This window comes from Diabrotica undecimpunctata, chromosome 3 (assembly GCF_040954645.1).
Source record: "Diabrotica undecimpunctata isolate CICGRU chromosome 3, icDiaUnde3, whole genome shotgun sequence".
NCBI lineage: Eukaryota > Metazoa > Arthropoda > Insecta > Coleoptera > Chrysomelidae > Diabrotica > Diabrotica undecimpunctata.
In genome coordinates this window covers 84,380,664-84,403,189 of record NC_092805.1, presented here as the reverse complement: position 1 = coordinate 84,403,189, position 22,526 = coordinate 84,380,664, and the positions used below count along the sequence as shown (strand labels likewise).

Genomic DNA, 22,526 nt, shown 5'->3' with positions numbered 1-22,526 from the left:
GTTTAAAACGTTTTAAGAATGAATTTGATTGCATATTTTTTTAAGTTTAGGGCAGTCTTTGGTGGCTCGTCTTATAGAGAAATAGTAGAGTTTTCACACATACAATTTTTTATAGATGGCTTACGAAACTTTTGTTTGGAATTGGCTTTGATGCATTCGGTTTCGACTGAGCTTAAAATTTTAGAAAAAAATAGTTTGATGCGGCTTTGAATAATTTATAGATAACTATTATTAGATATCTGCTAGGTAATCGTCGAGTTTTTGACATTGTTTTAGTTTTATCTACGTTTTATAAAGATCTGAGCAACATTTTGCTTTTTCGAAGATTATGTGAATCTGATCAAAGTATAGTTCTTATGCCTTGCTCGTTAATTACGGGCACATGTTAATTTGTTTTTAAGCTATCATCTTAAAATTACGAGATGTTTAAAATTTCGTTCTTTAATAATAAAATCTACAATAAAAAATGTTTGGGATAATACAAGTCGCAGAAATAGATTAACGAGTTTAATAAATTAACTTTACTGAAAAGCCTTAATGATACGTCATTTTGTGGCATAGGTAGTTTTATTTAACGTAAGTAGAGGATAAATTTAACATATACATATATTTGAAAAGTTTTCACTTTACTGATGCATGACAGATTAAACCACAGTGTAGATTTTGTTGGATATTATTATCACTATTTTTCGTTTATTTGCAACAGACCAGAAAACTCAGACATTTAATCTAGTCTCTTAAAATTTTCAACCATGGAAACTCCCTTTCAAAGTTCGCTACTTTATTTCTCTTTTTGTGTATTATCAATCTAAGCATCTTACATCTTTGTTTACTTATTGCATGTTCAGATATGGTAAATTTCGTAATGGCTTTTTATACCACAGCTCTAAATAATGATATAGTCGATTTTACGTTTTAATACCCAAGTGGATTCCCCTTGTCTTCCTAGACTGTGTAGTGAAAGATAATAGTGATACGTCTGCACTCAGAAACCTAATACCCATTCGGAGTTGAAGAAGCAAGGGTTAACTATAAGGAAAGCCAACACGACATATCAAATGACTTTATTTTTATTTAACTGTTCAGCTTTATATTTCATATAATAGTACCGAAAATAAATAGCATCACTGGCATTCTTTATTCGAATGTAAGGTCTTTGTTGCATATAAATTGTTTTCCGTATTACGAACGAATTTTTTGTTGTTTTCAATACCAATGATATTTCTACTGCTTTATTATTATTTTTAGAAGTTAAGGTACACAGGTATTTAAATTTTTGTAGGTATTTATTATTATTTATTCTTCTCGTGATTTGATTATTTGTTACGTCCTTTGTACATGATATTTTCTAATTTCATTTACGTACTCACAGTTGTTATGCTTCCAGCTTATTAATAAGCTGTTCAGGATCTAATCCTTAATTTGCTAGAGTATGCTCGAAAAAATATAACATCTTGGCAGCCTAACTTTTCGTCCAGTTTTAGGTTCCTTGTACAAAGTACATTTCTTTAAATAAGTTTAATAAAATTTGGAGTGATCGTTTGTGTGATAAATTATTGTTAATCCTATCGTCAGCTCTCACTAATTCACCATTGCTTTGGGTTTTTGACATCATAAATTTAGTTTTCTTTGTGTTTATTATTTAGCTCTTACACCTTTGAGAGTTTATCTAAAGATTTCTGTTGAGCACACGTTAAAGAGGACTGATAACAATACGCAGTTTTAGTCTTTACATTTTTCTAATTTCGGTTTTACCTCATGTGTATTTATTAGTGAATGTCTTGGCTTGTAGCTTTTAATAAAGGTTCGCTACAATTTTAAGGTTACATAGAGACAAACTAGGTTTTTTAATTGTTGTAAGAATTTGGGATACCAAAGAAATTGGAAAAATGACTTTAAACCACCATGACTCACACAGAAGTGGATGTACGAGTCTGAAACAAACTGATAGATCCTTTCTAGATAACTAAAAGGCTACAGAAAGACATATGGGCTTCAACTTTGTTTAAAATTTGTACACAATATGTTCCATGGATAATGTGAGTCTTTGTGTGTGAGATACAGATTAATGGTGCAATGATCATTGATTCTCTGTGCTAATATTATTATTTTTTCAACATTTCTGCAGATATTACTTTTTCTTCGAAGTATATGCAAGTTAATTTTCCTCTTTTATCTTCGAATATCTCTTTGATCTATTTTCTGCAGAGTTTTAGTTTGTCGACGTCAGTTCCAAGTTTTATAGTGCCGTACATAGTGTGTGCCTTCTAAACTCTCCAATTCTTTTAACTTTTTATTTAGGTTTAACATTCATTTAAGTATAAAAGGTATTTTTTACATTACTCTTTCTTAGTATTTTATTATTTATTATTATTCTATTTATCAATTTCTTTTAGTTGAAAGTATTGGTTCTTTTTAGCAACACTTCAATTTGTTTGCTTGAGCTTGCCATAATCACTGTGTTATAGTCATATTCAACCATCATGTTTAACTAAAAGTGCTACTTACAAAATTAAGACAAGTTTTTATTTGAGCTGTTATATTTAGTGCAGAACAATAACTTTCTTCTTGTTTCTTAATTCAAACTAACTATCTTCAAATCCTCTTTTCAAATTTTTGTTTACCCGAAGTATTTTTTTGGAAGCCGTCTGTTAAAACTGGTCTGTCTTATGTACCTTCCAATTATTCTTGATACCCATTCCAGAATTGTGGATCCTTGTACGTGCTTGTACAGGTCTAGCTAATGGGTACTATATGCTTTTGGCGCAGCTTATGTTTCTATGAAACACCCCTATTGCATGCAGTTTTCCTTTGACTGGTGCATTTTTAGTAAGGAAGTCCTAAAATAACTGTGATCTAATTCCCACTTATTTTACACAGTGCTTCACATGTGCTTATACGGCTGAAGTACACAGTACTTCACTACTTTAGCCGTATAAGCACATGTCGGTCCAATACACATTTTGCCATGTGCTTTACCGGGTGTACGTTTCTATTAAGAGTTATGTTTTGTTCGTATACAGGCTTTTTACCATCAAAGTTCATCAGCTCTTTCATTGCCGTGTATTCTCCGGTGATCTTAAACCATATTAGTGTGACATTATTAGATTCCATTAGTCTGTTGAGTTATTTTCAGCATTCCAACATTAGCCTTAAGTTCACCTTAGAGCTTATAAATGCTCCAATAGCCTCGTGTTAATTTGGAATATTAAATATTTGGAATTTCGCTAGTAGAATAGAAATATTTACATTTTCACTACTACTGAATAATCCTACACCCAACCATGCTGCATTTTTAGACTTTTAGACATATCTGTGCACCCAGTACACCATGTCTTTTGCCCTATACCTGTCGGTTGTAAATGCCCTCTTAAAAGTTTATTTTAAGGCTACATATGGGTACTATATGGTCAGAAATTATCATCCATTCGGTATTACTAATTTCATTTTTGATATTGCTAAATTCTGATCTAGCCAGTAGGTTGCTTATGATTTCCACAGTCTATAATATTACATTCTCGCCTCCCCCCTTATCATCTTAGGTAGAAAAGGAAGGTGCAGTAGAGCCTCCAAAGCTGCTGTTGCTGTGTCCATCGGAACTCTTGTGATTCCAAAGCAAGCCGGTCTTTGCACTATGCTTAATTTGAGGTTGGCACTTATTTGCTGCATTTTGTGGCATAGGTAGTTTTATTTAACGTAAGAAGAGGATAAATTTAACATATACATATATTTGAAAAGTTTTCACTTTACTGATGCATGACAGATTAAACCACAGTGTAGATTTTGTTGGATATTATTATCACTATTTTTCGTTTATTTGCAACAGACCAGAAAACTCAGACATTTAATCTAGTCTCTTAAAATTTTCAACCATGGAAACTCCCTTTCAAAGTTCTCTACTTTATTTCTCTTTTTGTGTATTATCAATCTAAGCATCTTACATCTTTGTTTACTTATTGCATGTTCAGATATGGTAAATTTCGTAATGGCTTTTTATACCACAGCTCTAAATAATGATATAGTCGATTTTACGTTTTAATACCCAAGTGGATTCCCCTTGTCTTCCTAGACTGTGTAGTGAAAGATAATAGTGATACGTCTGCACTCAGAAACCTAATACCCATTCGGGGTTGAAGAAGCAAGGGTTAACTATAAGGAAAGCCAACACGACATATCAAATGACTTTATTTTTATTTAACTGTTCAGCTTTATATTTCATATAATAGTACCGAAAATAAATAGCATCACTGGCATTCTTTATTCGAATGTAAGGTCTTTGTTGCATATAAATTGTTTTCCGTATTACGAACGAATTTTTTATAATATTACATTCTCGCCTCCCCCCTTATCATCTTAGGTAGAAAAGGAAGGTGCAGTAGAGCCTCCAAAGCTGCTGTTGCTGTGTCCATCGGAACTCTTGTGATTCCAAAGCAAGCCGGTCTTTGCACTATGCTTAATTTGAGGTTGGCACTTATTTGCTGCATTTTTGGTCAACTTATTACTGATACATATGTAATTGTTGATTTTATCACAGTGTTATAACTTTAATATAACATGTGTGGTTTTAAACCTCATATTTTTCCATTAGTGCGTTTGGCTACCACTAACGTAGTCAATGATCGCTATAATATTACCCCAATGTACTTTACTTACAAGGTCCATATTTTAAAACTTATTGTTTTTTTTTATTTTTCCTACGTGCTTACGTTGTTCTAATAACAATTATTGTTTTGTCCGTTTAATTTTATATTTTGTCTGTTTATCTACTTATTTCTGCACCTTTTACTCAAATTATTTGACGACATTATGTTATAAGGTTTAAGTAAATACAACGGAAATTTGTTATAAGAGTTAGTTCAAATTTATTTCTTTTAGATGCTTTGCAGATATATCATATTTAGTGGATGATTCACGTATCAAGAAACAAATAATTTCTTTATGTTTTGACGTTCTAGTCCTGGTATCATTACACAGTTATCTCTATGTGTTCGAGTAAATTTTTAAATTGTTTAAATTTTTAAATGTGTTTAAATATTTTTTAAATACATGGAATCTTACATTTTGCTAAAAGCTCGCTAGAATTGCTGCGTAAATATTTGGTAACAATAACTTCTTGTTGAATTAATAGTTTCCAATATATATTCTTTATTATTTTTAAAAGAACCTTCTAAATTGTAAAACCTGTCAAATCCTGAAAACTGTATCATTGTCGTCACTCGCACAATCCTCTGGAACCAATATTATTTTGCAATTTATTTATATTGGGAAACGTATATTTTAATACAAACTTATTATTTAAAAAGACTTTCATAAGGTGAGTTCATAAAAAAAATATTTGTGTAACGTATGTTTAATATTGGTCATAAATATAATTATTTTATTCCTTTATTGAAGAAGCTAAATTTTATATTTTAGCGCGTGCCATATTTTTCAGTAGTAATATATCCACATTTAATTAATATATCAATTTAATGATCTATTTCAATATCTATTAACGAGTGTAGTGGCATAAGAAGTAAATGAGAAAAATAATATTCGGATGATCAACTTCTCCAAGTATATAGGAATAGAATAGAGTCTGTAATATATATATATATATATATATATATATATATATATATATATATATATATATATATATATATATAAATATAGGATATATATATGTATATATATATACGTATATATATATACATACATATATATATATATATATATATATATATATATATATATATATATATATATATATATATATATATATATATATATATTAGAAGTGATTATTTCGACCAAAAAATAATTTATAAATACGTTCAAATTATCGGGTATAGTGGTCTATAATAAAAATCTTTCTTTTTTCTAAATTACTCAATATTTCGCTATTTATTTAAAAGCTTCCTCCGGAGTAAACTAAAAACAATTTGAACATTACAAAAAATGGCGTACAAATAAATTTTAAAACACTTACAGAATTTAAAAGATTTCGCAAATAAAAACTGACATTGAAGTATTTGAAATATTGAATGTCAAGAATAAATTGTCTTAAGCACGTTCGTTACAGCTATACGATGAAAAATTAAAATTATTTCAAATGTAAAAATAAAAATAACAATAAAAGAAAAGTTAGAAGAATAATATTTATTTGATGAATTATTAAGGTTAGTTGTTATTAAGATGAATGTTGGCTATTTTTAATATTTATAAATTTTGTTCAATATGTTACAATATATGTTACTTAACTGTCCAGTGTCCTATAACTATAGCGAAATATTGAGTAATTTAGAAAAAAGAAAGATTTTTATTATAGATCACTATACCCGATAATTTGAACGTATATATATATATATATATATATATATGTAGTACACATACATTAAAAGGGCTGTAAGATTTTCCATTGTAGCTTATGAGGCGTCTCATAAAGAAAACTTTGGCCAAAATAGTTTTAGGTATGAAGTTGCGTTTTTAAAAAAGAAGAGAATTTGTTCAGCCCCTTATTAAACTATCAGGATATCTCAGCCTGGTTGAAGACATTATCGCTACTCATCGGTAAACAAAACTATTGCCTATTTTGAATTTGTTTAATTTTCATGTTTCAAGTTTCATTAGCCCACATATTATTAGCTTCTTTTAAAGAATTTGAAGTAGCCATTGGGAATAAAGATGAGCTTAATATAAACGTATTCTTATATTTTAACCACTCACAGTTACGTTATGGATTTACTATAATTAAAAAACCAACTCATGTAGTTAGTGGGGGAAAGAAGTTGAGTATCTGTTTCTCATGGCGATAAAACAGTATTAAACTAAAGTTTTAAATTTCTCACGGTCTAAATGACTCTACCGCACATTGTTAGTTTTACTAGATTTATTAGATTAATTAAGCTTTACCTAATTTGCGGCGACTTTTACGAAAAAGTCTGCAATATCGCAGAGAATAATGGCCTAGACATATTTGAAAAATTCGGAATATGTGAAAGAAACGACAGAAGAGACCGCTTGGGCCCCGGAGCAATATGCGGATCGGATTATATTCTTTTAAACTAAAATAAAGCTTAAACTACTTAAATTATATTCTATTCTTACTGGTACCCTCTAAGAAATATGATAAGCATTCAAATATTGGGTAACAAGAACACCAATAAGTTTGTTAAATACTAACAATTATATTAAACGGAAACACTAGATAAGAGACAAAATATTTAAAATTATTAAGAATACGAGAAATTTTTTACAGTCGAGTACACACCGAAAGCCAAATAAACTAGTTTGAGAAATCTACACAAAGAAATAAAACTTAGATACCAGCTAACAAACAACAATGTTACCACAATTAAAATAACCAACCGAGAGATGTTAATAAAAATAAAATAAATAATGAAGAAACTTCAAACGCAAAACTTACGCAGTCAAAGACCACATAGGAACCCTGACAATAAACAGAGAAGATTACCAGAGGCGCGGATATCATACTACTAGGATAGAGAAACCGTTAAATGATGTAAAAGAGCATCTCAATAAATGGTCAAAAAATCATTAATCAAAATTGATCCGTTTGTTGTTTTAAACTCATATCTGTATCTGGAATTATTGATCACAAACACAGGGACGTTTCAGGTAGAAATAAAATGTAGATGTGATCTAGCCAATTTCGCTATGGGAAAGATGACCAAAATATAAAAAGACAATCAAATTTCAATAAACCTCCAAATGAGATTGGTCATCTGTTTAATATTTCCAATATTACAAACACCAATACCACAAATATGCGGCTGCGAATCTTAAAAACTAAGACACTCAGAAAAGAGAATGATAGACGATACCTAAGTGTTCTGTTATAGAAGAATATTACGAATTCAGTAAACCGGCCATAGAATCGGTTTTAAGATCAGTAAAAAGTTTCCAGCAAAGTTTGACTAAATTAAAATTGGATATTTTATGATATCAGATACATAAAATATGAAGAGACTTATCATTAAGGAAAGACAGAAGGCCGAAAGGTCACTTCCACGAGAAAGATCCCCAATAACATGGATTTACCGCACGAATTAAAATAAAAATGACCAGAGGCAGAGATCTGTGGAGATGGACCATACACGACATCACGACGATCACTACACTCCCTCTGGGGGATCAAGACAGGGAAGGAAACATTTTTATTTCAGAATATTTTTATTTGAATGTCCACATGTTTTATGTCCACTACATGTGGACATATTTTTTCTTAAGAAGTGATGTCTGTTTCTAAAGAAGTTATTTTAATTAATTATGTTGTTAAAATTTATCCAAATATATAAAAAAAATATATCATACTACAGTATCAATCATTTTTCAAAAAAAATAATAGAATCTTAATACTCTTATCTATTATACATAGACTTGTTTGATATTATGTAGTTTTTAATCAATATCATTATTATAGAAAACCACTGCTACGGTGCTTTTTTACAGGTTGCTACAGGTTACAATATACAAATATTTAATAAAGCCTATGTTAAATTAATTATATCTGCATGGAATTTGTAGAAATGTCTTAAACATAATATAGAAATATAGTTTGTTTACTTCGGACACCATTATATTTTTATAATCCACGATCGTATTCACAGCACATTTTAATATGATTTTCACGCTTGTTGTTCTGCTGCACGTTTTTTAAAACCTGAAAAATAGGTTCACACTTCACCACTAGATTCTAATAATTTTTTGAGATAATAAATTATTTAAATAACTTTTATATCCTAATATTCCCCATAATTTTTAAAACGATTACCATTTACTAAGTAAGCAAGTATCACTTTTAGAAAAAAGAGATAGAGAGAGAAATGTACTATTTGAGCTTAAATTTTCCAGTTTCGATTTCCACTTCTGAAATCATCCCCAATACACAAAAGAAAAAAATTTTGTTTTTGTTGCTTTGTAAAAAAAATCTAATAATTTAATTTTATCTGACCCGTTCATATTGACTATTTAGACACATATTATAAATTTTAAAGTAGATGATTTTAAAACGATATTGTCACTATTTTTGAATTGTCTTCCTGGGACAACTTTATTGGAATATACTTCATTAGATTACATGAAATCAACTTTAACTTAAGAATACCCATTAGAAAAATGATAGCATGTGATTTGTATAAGAAGACAACCACAAGCAATGATGACAATAAAATTCTCCTCTTAGTGATCCCATAGTAAAACAGGAGAAAAAAAAAACCAGGAAAAAAACCTTTTTTTGCATGCAATGATTTTAATGATGGGTATTTTTAATTGAAAATTAATTTTACATAATCGAACAAACTATCTTCCAATAAAATCGCTTAGAATAGCAACTATTGACAATATCATTTTAAAGTCATCTACTTTAAAATGCATAGTATATGTCCGAATTTTCACTATAAATTACTCAGATAAAATTTAATTATTAAAATTTTTTGACCTATGCAAATAAGAAAAATGTCCAAGAAGACACCCATTATTTAAATATATTGGAAAAGGCATTGGATAGTTTTTGTCGTGGATTGTATTAATAAAATATTTATTATCTATCAATAAAAGCTAAAGTAAACTAACAATAAGAGCACTAAACGCAATCGCTAATAAAACAGAATGAAATAGTCTGCAAATCACGAGCAGAAAAATACAAAATATTACTGGAGTAAGGTGCCAAGTTGTCAGTCTACTAGTAAAACTGAAAAATTTTAAAAATTATTTATTTCTAACGTAGTTTGTAACTCAGTACCTTTATCTACTGTTTTTTTCTATATTCGCGTTCCGTCATTGAAGTACGGTTTGATAAAGTCTTCAAAATACTTATTTTTCTTCAAAATTCTCTTGATTACATTCTTTTTAAGTTACAAATTTTGTATGATTGGCTATAAATGAACATCAACATTTCTGTATATTTGACAATCAACATACTTAGTGGACAAATAACAGCTATCTACACTACAACCGTCTCTCTACGTCTCTCTAGAGCTTAACAGATGAGGATAAGGAAATAAGTAAAAATTGCAGCTGGGACATGAATCACAGCAAAACTATATGAAAATATTGCGGCGGTACCGACAAATCATCAAGGACCTTGGAAATATACCATTACCTTTCCCTTTATTGTACCATTATGCTTTTTTTTCTTCTTTTTGCATACGGTCTTTATTGCCACGATTACCATTTTTGTTTTTAATTCTTTAACATGTTTCTTAATGTCTAGGGTGTTTGTGTTTATCCGTGTTAATAATATTTCTGTCTCGTACTTCTACCTAGGATGGCCTTTCGTTGTCTCAGTTTTGCAGTGTTCTGTCGTTTTTTCACCCTATTTTCCTATTTAACTATTTTTGGAGGTCCTACATTTATATTTTATCTGTACTAATAAGTAATCAGATTCACAACGTGCTCCTCTTTTGCTTTTTATAGCTGGGATGTTAGTGGCGGTAATTTCGCCTATTAATACATAATTAATTTTATTAGTGGCTGTTCCACCTAGCACGATTATTGTTTGCTTTACTTTGTGTATATCCAGGTATGTAAAAGATGTCGAGCTTATAATTACCTTTTTGCTACCGGCAAAATTTATTATTAATTCCCCGTTTTCATTGGTATTTTGACATAGTGAGTGTTTGCCGATTCTTCTTGAAAATTATTCTTTTGTACATTCATGTCGCCAAGTATAATCTTGAGGTCATGTCCCGGAGAATGTTCATACATTTTTTCTAACTTCCCATAGAATTCTCCTTTTTTTTATATCGTGTTGTTCTGTCGGGATCATCATCATCAGTGGTGCTACAGCCGTAGTTAAGCCTAACCTTCCCCAGTCTATTTTGCTGTGACTATTATGCTGTAAAGTTGATGCATAATGCGGTTACATCTATGTTTGATGAGTTTTGCAGGGATGCAGTCCACTCCTGGGGACTTCTTATTTTTAAGGCGGGTCACTGCATCTCTCACTTCCAATATTGAAAGAGGTTCTACGTGGGTGTTATTTTTTGGGCTTGGTGATGCATCCAAGTGCTCAACCCATCTGCTTTGTACTGTATATTTTTGACCACTATTTTGCATTGGTTAATGGTATAAATTCGGTTAATTAAAATTAAGATAAACTGCGAATGATAAACATCCAAAATGAAGAACTTCTTTCAAAACAGTGTTTAAGTTTATAAGCTGGATTGAGAACTTGCCACCTTGCCTTGTGTACGGGAACATCCATAAGCAACGTCGTAAAAAATATTTTTTTACGTGATTTTTGATACCCCCTCGCCTTTGTCGTAAAGCGTCGTTTACAGTCAAGTGCCTCCCTCATGTATTTACAACTCATGACCCCCCTTTTAGTAATTTTTACGGTATTTACGAATGTATCATAAGAGCTAGTAAAAAATTATATCTATAGAGACAGTTACCACAAATTGAAATACACCATACGATATCGGATGTGCACTCACGCCCCCTCTCTCTTGTTGTATACCATTGTAATAAGCAAAGTGCCCATACCATTATAATATCGTTATGTTCGTTTATTATCCTTAATTATTTTTGTTAAACATAGCAGAGAATAAAAAGTACGTCTAATATTATAATCTTACAATTGCATAATAAGTACATTGTAAATATATTAATTTATCATTTATACGTCAAACGTAACATAATCTTTACTACAAAATAAAAGAGCATAAAAATTCTTTAAACGTTCAAAGTATGATCATCGAGTAATCAAATGACGAATAACATTACACGATATTCAAATTATGTTTTATCGTGAAGATAATTTCCTGATATTTACCTTAATAATTGTAGTGCTCAGTTAGAGAAAAATGTAATTTAAGAATTCATTGTTCTGAAGCTATTTTCTTGTGGCATTTTAAATTAATTACTATTTAAATGGGAATAAGCCACAATTAAAGGTTAAAATACGTTTATTGACGTTTCAATTTCCACTTCGGAAATCGTTCTCAAAATACAAACATTAGTAAATTAAACAAATTTTGTTTTTTGTTACTTAGTGAAAAATTCTTCTAATAATTTAATTTTATCTGACTCATCTATATTGACAATTCAGACATACATTATACATTTTAAAGTAGACGACTTTAAAAAGATATTGCCAATATTGTTGAGTTGCGTTCCTGGGACGACTTTACTTATAAGATAGTTCATTCGATTACATGAAATCAACTTTAACTTGAGGATATCCGTCAGAAAAGATCATACCATGTAATTCGTCTTTAAAAAGACAAATACATACCATGATGACAGTAAAATTCTCCTGTTAGTGATTCCATAGTAAATTATGAGGGAAATACCAGAAAAAAATCTCATAATACTATCCTGACATGGTAAGTATTTGATCGTGCATTTAGTTTACCTTCAATAAACACCAAATTCCGATTTTATATGTTTGTTATTTAAAAAAACATAAATGATGGATTCTCTATATGTTACTGACTTACCAATACTGGTATTTTCCTTTTAATAACTTCCTCTTTCAATATGGGTAACCAGATCCTACTATATTCTGCCGAGGAATTCGCGACACAATTGGTGTCATTTAGCATAATTAGAGCCGCTTCTTTGATTTTTCTCTTTTTACCATTTGTTTCTTTTAGGACTATATTTGAATCATTCCATTGAACCCTATGTTCATTCTCCCATGCGTGTTTACATATTTGAGATCTATCAAATTCTCTATTTTTAATATAGTTTAATATATTTCAAAAATAGTCCTAAAAGAAACGGATGGTAAAAAGAGAAAAATCAAAGAAGCGGCTCTAATTATGCTAAATGAGACGCGAATGCTCTCATATATGCCAATTGTGTCGCGAATTCCTCGGCAGAATGTAGTAGGATCTGGTTACCCATATTGAAAGAGAGTTATTAAAAGGAAAATACCAGTATTGGTAAGTCAGTAACATATAGAGAATACATCATTTATGTTTTTTTAAATAACAAACATATAAAATCGGAATTTGGTGTTTATTGAAGGTAAACTAAATGCACGATCAAATACTTACCATGTCGGGATAGTATTATGAGGTTTTTTTCTGGTTTTTCCCTCATAATTTACTATGGAATCACTAACAGGAGAATTTTCATCATTCTGTCATCATGGTATGTATTTGTCTTTTTAAAGACGAATTACATGTTATGATCTTTTCTGACGAATATTCTCAAGTTGATTTCATGTAATTGAATGAACTATCTTATAAGTAAAGTCGTCCCAGGAACGCAACTCAACAATATTGGCAATATCATTTTAAAGTCGTCTACTTTAAAATGTATAATGTATGTCTGAATTGTCAATATAGATGAGTCAGATAAAATTAAATTATTAGAAGAATTTTTCACTAAGTAACAAAAAACAAAATTTGTTTAATTTACTAATGTTTGTATTTTGAGAACGATTTCCGAAGTGGAAATTGAAACGTCAATAAACGTATTTTAACCTTTAATTGTGGCTTATTCCCATTTAAATAGTAATTAATTAAGAATTCATATGTCACAAATATTTTTGGATTTTATGTTAAGGATACTCTTAATAACAATGTTGGCTGTCTTAACATTACAGCCACAACATTCAATATATCTTAATTAGTTAATGTTAATAACGTTTTTTGTTGTTTTTTCCAAGTATTTTCTTTAAAAAATAGTCTACAGCTGACTAAATTATAATCCAAAAACGACCTTCCGAACTTTGGGTACGAGTGTTAAACCATTAGCTTTAGACTGACCTAGATTTGACCTACAGCTGACCTTTTCTTCTCGGTGTTAGTGCCGGCTCCGAGACAGCTAACCCTGGAGCGGCAACTAAATAAGAGTGTACTCATCTCGTGGACGGCTCCTGATGGCATCGGTCCAGGTAACCAGATTGAGAGCTATCACGTATATGTGGATGGTGTACTGAAAGCCACGATAAAGGCCACTGAGAGAACCAGAGCTTTGGTGGAAGGTGTAGAGAGTAATAGGGTAAGTTAGACTTATTCATACTTATACAACACTATATGCTTATAACTTTTCTTGCAATATAAGTGACAGAAGTCTATAGCCGCTGCTGGTTTCTTATTATGTGACCCATATTTTCTAACTTGCACTTTTTTTATAGTTGACAATTTTACGTCCCTAGCAGAGTATGATCATGACTTCACTGTTTTATACACGATCCATCCTGAAGAACTTACTTATTCAGTAGCACCTTATCTCAAAAGTGGCCAGTCGTTTCAATGATGCTTCAGTTAGTGTACAAGATTTTACCCCTTAAAAATATTGCTCATTTTAACAAGCGCTGATCTCGCCTTCCCTCTCCTGTTTAATTTTCTTTTGAATGATTCCACTAATTGTTTGTACTGGTACCCAAATAAATGTTTTCACAGAATGTTTATTATCTGTTATGACGGTGTATGGTTTTTACTAACAATCACAAAATATTTTTTTTGTGTTACAGTTGATAGTGTATTATTGATCCGTTTCAGTTATTAACTAGTTCTGTTAATAACTAGTATCTTAAGGCCTTCCATACTATCTGCGAAAATTAATATATCGTCTACATATCTGAAATTATTCAAACGTTTTCAATTTATTAGTCAACTCTCATCGATGTTTTCCAGGGCTGCTTTAAATATATCTACTGAGTAGATAATAAAAAGTTGGAGTGTTTAGATGTACTACTGGATATTACCTCCCTTTATCACAACGTCTTCGATAAATTAAGCTGTTTGGCCATAATACAGGTTGCTAATTATTTCATGATCTGTGTCATCGCTGCTAGTTTTCTTTTATAGCCTACTATCCACAAATAAGTTATATGTATTTGCTTAAATATTGTGCAATATTTGTATGTAAAATATTTTCTTTATTTTTGGTGCCATACGCGTATAGGCGTTCATGCTGGTTCCCGACTGCATAGAAATCGCTTTTTCTTTTTTCTGAACAATGTTCTATAAGGTATGCCGCACCAGTGTTTTGTGTGTCGGAACCATGAATAGTAATTGCGATCAGGTCCACCCAACCTTAAATTTTGCTCTTTCAGATAATATTTAATAGCCTATATTTGTCATTTCTTAGACTATAGCTCAAGTATAAAATCTTTCGCTGTTTAACAAGATCTAATATTTTTCTTTAAATATAAACTCTTTTAAAGATCTTTTCATTTGTAATGTAGTCTACCCATGGAATTTTTAGCAACTTTTTAATACACCATATTTCGGAAGTTGTCATACTATCCAGAGATCTTACTTTAAATGACCAGGTCTTACCTCCATACATCATATTTTAAGACACAAATTTAAAGGTTCAAGGAACTTTATGTAGGGTAGATAGTTATTGAGTTTACCGAAGGCAGTTTTAGACATTGTTATTTTTTCTTCACTTCTACGTCCCACTCGCATTTGCTATTCAAGGTAACTACAAGGTATTTAAATTTTTTAACTCGGTATATGGCTTAATTATTTATTTTTAGCTGAGCTTTTATATGAAACTGTCTACTAATTATCATCAACTTGGTATTTGCGATTTTGATATGAAGTCTTTACTCCCCTCCCACCCTATTAATGATAGTCATTATCTCTTGGACTTCCTCTATACCGCATCGTTAGAGTATCTTAAATTCTTAATAGCAATAGGATATTTTAATACTTTTTTCGTTCTTTGAAAGTTGAAATATCTTTAAACCACTTCATTATTGCTGGATATAACTGCTATATACATCTAAGCTATCTAAATATCTCTACAAGATAGCATTAGATAGCTGGTGAAAGTTTTCGATTTACACTAATTACTTAATACTATCTTTTAACTATATTATTTATTTTTGGAGGTCGAATTATATAAACCACAAATTTTAATCAGTTTTCCTTTACACATTGACCTAACAATTAGTTAAGAAACCAAAAATGTAGGCTATATGCAATCTTTAGCTGATATATATATATATATATATATATATATATATATATATATATATATATATATATATATATATATATATATATATATATATATATATATATCTATATATCAGCTAAATATATATAACTAGCTATATATATAATATATATAACTATAGCTATATATAACATATACAAGACATAGTGGCTATTATTGACTGTCGATATAAACAAACAACACAGTTTATTAGGGCTGCAGTCAGAAAGTTTTGCCGGGATGTTACAGAAACACAGAAACACTCTTTTGACTTTTTATCTAGCTTTCGGAATTGTTTTATTCCTTTTTCAAGACACTGTAATTAGAAGAATGTGTAAATATTTACAATATATCACAAATTGTCAGTGTAACTTACTAGTCGTTGAGATTATTTATATAAAGCTATTACACTCAACCATAAAAACACACATATAAAATATAACATATTAAATAATCTTCTTCTTTCAGTGCCTATTCGTTCCGAATATTGGCAATCATTCTGGCTATAATTATTTTATTGACTGATGCTTTAAATAGATTCGTTGTTGTTGTGGAGAACCATTTCCTCAGGTTCTTCAACCATGATATTCTCCTTCTCCCAATTCCTCGCTTTCCGAATACTTTACCCTGTAGGATTACCTTCAGTAATCTGTATTTAGTGCTGTTTCTCATTATATGTCCGAGATATTCCAACTTTCTCCTTTTAATGGTATACATCACCTCTCTTTCTTTGCCCACTCTTCGTAATACGGTCTCGTTGGTTATCTTGTCTGTCCATGATATCCTTAGAATTCGCCTGTATAGCCACATCTCGAAGGCTTCAAGTTTTTTCTCCATTGCTTCAGTTAGTGTCCAGGATTCAACTCCGTAATACAATATTGAGAAGATATAACATCGTAGGAGCCTTACTTTTATCTCCGGATTAAGATTGTGACTTTTAAAGAGTTTGGCCATGTTATTGAATGCACTCCTAGCCTTCTCTATTCTACATTTTATTTCCTGTGAGTGATCCCATTGTTCATTTACTGTTGTTCCAAGATAGTTATACTGTTTTACTCGGTCCACTGGTGTATTATTGATAAGTAGTTGAGCGTCTCTAACTTTATTTTTGCTGATGATCATAAATTTAGTTTTTGTTATATTTACTTGAAGTCCAAATCTTTCACTTACTTCATTTACTTTGTTTATTAGTTGCTGTAAACTGTTCAAACTGTCTGCAAAAATAACGGTGTCGTCTGCATAACGGATGTTGTTTAGGCGTTCTCCATCTAGAAGTATTCCATGTTCGCATTTTTCCAAGGCTTCACTAAATATTTCCTCTGAATATAGATTAAATAATATAGGTGAAAGTATACAACCTTGTCTAACGCCTCGTAGAATCTTAATCATTTCCGTTGGTTCACCTCCAAAATTCGTTCTTATTGTGGCTGATTGGTTCCAGTATAAATTTTGTATTATACGCCGATCTTTATCATCCATTTGGGCTTTTGTTAGAATATCCATCATTTTTTGGTGTTGAACTGTATCAAATGCTTTTTGGTAGTCCACAAAGCAGGTGTAAATATCGCAAGTCATATCTCTGCATCTTTGAAATAATACTTGTAGACTAAACAGTGCATCTCTTGTACCTACGCCTTTCATGAATCCAAACTGTGTGTCTTGTATTCTCTCTTCGCATAGCTTGTATATTCTACGATGTATAATTTTAAGAAAAAGTTTTAATGTATGGCTCATTAGACTTATTAGCCTATATTCTCCGCACTTTTTTGCTCCCTGTTTCTTTGGTAAGGTAATAAATTCTGAAAGTAGCCAATCTTTTGGGATATTGCCTGTGTCATAGATATTATTGAAGATTTTACATAGTACTCTTAAAGATTCATCATCAAGAAGTTTAAGAAATTCAGATTGTACTCCGTCTGGTCCTGGAGCTCTACCTTCTTTTAGTGATATTATGGCTGCTCTTATTTCTGCCACTAGTATAGGTGGTCCTGTTTCCGTAGGTATTGGGGGCTGGTTCTCTCTCTCATCAAAAAATAAATTTCTTATGTAATTTTTCCAGGTATCATTGATACTCTCTTTGTCCACGATTATCTCTCCATTGTCATTAACAAGTTTACTTATTCTTCTGTTTTTACATTTACCTGTAATTTCTCTTACCTTCTTATGCACGTTGAAGTCGTCGTATTTACTTTGGAGAATTTCGATTTCTTGGCATTTTTTTTCCAGTTCTTTCTGTTTGGCTTCTCTGATCTTTCTCTGTATCTCTCGCTGTAATGTTTTATACATGGAGTTATCGTTCTTGTTTTTCCTTCTTTCTTCCATTAGTTGCAGAATCTCTGTCGTCATCCATGTCTTATTCTTACCTTCTTCGTTCTTCATAAAATTGTCTTTAATGTCGTCTATTGTTTTCTTAAGGGATTCTATCTTATCTTCTGTGCTTTCCGTTGTATTATCGATTTCTTTAAATTTTCTATTTAATGTTTTGCTGACTATTTCTTTTACTTCGCTACATTTCAGTTTTCTCATGTCATGTTTCTTTACAGTTTTAAAGTATTTATATTAAATAATAAACAATATATATTTTAAAATTTAGTTATTGATAGTAAAACTTCGTTTGTGACATCTTTTATTGGTGTGCTTTAACTGATCCATAGAGAACAGAACACGTGTTTTCTTGGAAATGTGTTTCATAAAATCCAATACGTCTTGTATAAATAATAAGTCTGACATAGATAAACTGAGCAACATTTATTGTTATTTACTGACAAAACATCAAAAATAAAATAAAGATTTACGTTTACATATACACACCATAATACACCTGCATGAAAAACATGTTGCATACCATCAAGACAGGTTTAATATACTACTTCCATTAATAAAACATGAAGAACACCTAATTACATTTTAATCATACCATTTTTGTTTTTTTTTTCTGTTTTCTATGGATCAATTAAAATACACCATTAAAAGATGTCACAAACGAAGTTTTACTATCATTAACTAAATTTTAAAATGTATTTTGTTCATTATTTTATATGATATATTTTATATGTGTATTATTAATGTTGAGTGTCATAGCTTTATATAAATATATATTTGTGACAATGACAATTTGTGATATATTGTAAATATTTACACATTCTTGTAATTACAGTGTCTTGAAAAAGGAATAAAACAATTCCGAAAGCTAGTATTTGTATTATCTCGTTTGTATTTTTATTCTAGCCGCATCGGATCAGTGTCAGATCAGTGACAGCTAATCGCAGAACATCCAGAGACGCTGCATGCACGATGATAATTGGCAGAGACACTCATTCGCTGGGTCCAAGCGCAGTAAGAGCTTCAAATATAACGTCGACGTCCGCTGTCATCAGTTGGTTACCAGCCAACTCCAATCATCAACATGTAGTTTGTGTTAACAATGTCGAAGTAAGAACAGTCAAACCTGGAGTTTATCGTCACACAATCACCGGCCTCGCACCGAATACTCAATACAGAGTCACAGTGAGAGCGAAGCATCACAGAACTGCACAGAATGTAGCCAACTTAGCCGAAGAATTACCGATGCCTGCTGCTGCTCACACTGACTTTAGAACGTTACCTAAAGGTTTACCCGATCCCCCCAGTGATATTTTGGTTGAACCAGGTACCTACATCATAAAAATATTAATTATTTAGAGAATATTAATTATTTTAAGTAGGTTGTATAAATGTATTTACAATGTAAATATAGTAATTTGGTTTTTTGAAGTATTGTGTTTGCTGATAAAGTTAGAATCATTATTTCTAGTCCCAGTTCATCTTTACTAATCTTGTCTATTTTTTGTTTTTCCTAACTATAAAAATTCTTCTTGTTCATTGCCAGACTAATACTGCTATAGAAGGTTGTCACTCCATCTTTTGCACAATCGGGCGAGACGTCTACTGTTTCGTGATTTCTCTCTTGCTATTTTGACCACTCTGTCATAACAAATTCTTTTGCTTTTATGTTGGATCTGTAGACTATCTTTATACTGACCTAGCAATATTGTGTCATCTGTATAACAGAGTATTTTGACTTCTTTGTTCTCATTCTGTGTCTTTTTCCTTTGTTGACCTCAAAGTGGATAGAAGTTAATGGATACTCCTGTTGTACTCCCCTGTCTTGTCTATAGGTTCTGATAGTTGTTCATGTATTCTGACTTCCATCTTGTTGTTTTGATATATGTCTTTAATAGTTCATACAAACACTGATACATTATACAACGATTTTAGGACTTATCTGTCAGATTTATATAAATCCTGTGATTTTTTCTTTTATTAGGTAAGTTTCAGTGTAAATAAATAGGTAAGGAAAGAAAAAAAACTTATTTACAATTGGTTTTATTGTATCCCGGACGACCGGTTTCAGAATCTACAATTTCGAACCCATCGTCAGGTTCCCGATTAAAGTTACTTAACCAATAATATTACAAAGAAAGTGGCCCAAAGTAAATATACTATTAGCTTGATTATTCCAGGACAGTGTTTGTAGGAAAATTGCCTTTCCACACATCAATGTAGAGGCAATTTCTTGAGGAGAACATAATCATATTTTACTTATTTATTATATAAATATTTTATATATTTGTTAGTATGTTAGTTTATTTATTGTATGTTTTCTTCTTATTCAGTTTGAGTTATCTTTAAGCATTCAGATTAAGCTTAAGGTGATGGTTAAATTATTTTACATTTTTTTTGGGGAGGGGGGGGGAGGTCATACTTATGGTCACATCTTCAATAAGGAATTTCACATAAAAAAACTTAGAAAAATCGCATGAGGCGTTTCAAGACAAACTTACATGCCTTTTTATATCGATACCATACCAAGCGTACAACCTAGCTACTACAGATACATGTGCGTTCCGATGAATAGTGGAACATACACGTCTGAAGATTAAAACAGTAACGATGCGTTGGAGTGGATTTTACACCCAAGATATCCTCCATCCTTCCCCTTCGCAGACATTTAAGTAAAGGAGAGGCTGTACTAATGTTTACTTTAGATGCCCTAAGTAAGGAAGTATCTTCCTTTACCTTGTGTAGTTAAGCCACCTAATTTTAGGGGTAGCTTGTAGAGCTTTATTGCCTTTGAGTGACTTTACTTGAAGATTCATGTCTCCTATGTATGATCCAGATAGCGAGCCATCGACATATATCGGTGTCTCGCCGCTCGTAGCTAAGGGAAAACAAAAACCCATCTAAGCACTGATCTACGCAGTAGGGTATTGAGACCTAATGCAATTTAGTTTTTAATGAGTGTTTGGTCACTCAGCTGTCTAATTAGCAAAATAAATGTTCTTCTTCTTGCCAGCTGGGTGACCGAAGGGCCACGTCTATGGTAGGCCTTTTGGACCTTCCTGAAAGGTTTCCTGTGTAAGTTCGCAAGATATTGACATTAAAAGTTAAATGGTTGTGCATAATTGAATGTATCTTTTTTTAGAAGTCAAATAATTCGACAACAACTTGATAAACGACACTGTGGTTACAATTTTAGATGGGAATTGATTTGCTATAAATGCATATCTGCTATATCTGTTTAATAATTACTAATCTGAACTATTAGTGTTTCCATATTCTTTTTCTCTTTTTTATTATATTTATAATTATCACTTGTTCAGGCCAAAAGTGGTCGTTCTTAGTTTGCCGATCATCTGACACAAAGTTTTCGTAAACAATCGGATTGTAATCAGTTTTTAACAAATTCAAGTAGCATAAATCGCCATTATCAGTAATATATAAATGTATCATAATAAATATTTTTCTAGGACCACAAGACGGGACGCTATTGGTGACCTGGCATCCAATTCTCAACCCACACCACCCTGGTTCTGTCATAACAGGTTACGCAGTATACGCCGACGGAAAGAAGGTCACAGATGTAGATAGTCCTACTGGTGATCACGCGCTAATTGATATCAGTAAGTTGCTAGGTTTAAACCCTAAACATGTCACAGTGCGCACTAAGGCAAGAGACAGTCAGTCAGCAGACAGTGTACCGACTCCTATACCGCTTAGCGTTTTACGAGGAGGTGCTGTTAAGTCTAGACAACAGCCACATTCTGCCGTGATGCCAGCTCATCTTCGTCAGCAAATGCCAAGACAGCAGCAACAGCAAACTGGACAACAGGTGAGGATAATACACTTGTGACTCTAATCACTATTTAGATCAGAGATTAATGGACAAATTTAATGTACTACGATAATACTGTAAGCTATTTAACAGTATTTAAGTTAGTTAATAGTATTGATATTAGTTATTGATATTAGTAAATGCGTTCAATGTTAGTAGCTAAGAGAAAACAAAAACCCATCTAAGCACTGATCTACGCAGTAGGGTACTGAGACCTAATGCAATTCAGTTTTTAATGAAATTTATTATTCTGTTATCCTCACATATACATCCTCGTATATATACCGATAAATCATTTCTTGTTAAGTATCCGTTACAGCACCTCTCGAGAAACTTTATTATATGCTTTCTCAAGATCAGTAAATATCATATGAAAGGTTGTTTTTTATTTTTATATTTTTCATCAGCTACCTTATTAATTGCATATGTTGTTAATCTGCCTTGTATAAATCTAAACATC

General features: G+C 31.3%; 1 protein-coding gene across 2 annotated transcripts in view; it reads left to right on the top strand.

Annotated features, from left to right (window-relative positions):
* LOC140436986 (RIMS-binding protein 2-like) overlaps nucleotides 1-22,526 on the top strand; it is a 404,098-nt gene that overhangs the window by 259,635 nt on the left and 121,937 nt on the right. For both annotated transcript variants that reach the window (XM_072526193.1, XM_072526194.1), the window contains 3 exons: nucleotides 13,742-13,959; nucleotides 19,141-19,561; nucleotides 21,702-22,063. In XM_072526193.1, coding sequence (XP_072382294.1) covers nucleotides 13,742-13,959; nucleotides 19,141-19,561; nucleotides 21,702-22,063 — 1,001 coding nt within the window. The remainder of the gene's footprint in view (nucleotides 1-13,741; nucleotides 13,960-19,140; nucleotides 19,562-21,701; nucleotides 22,064-22,526) is intronic.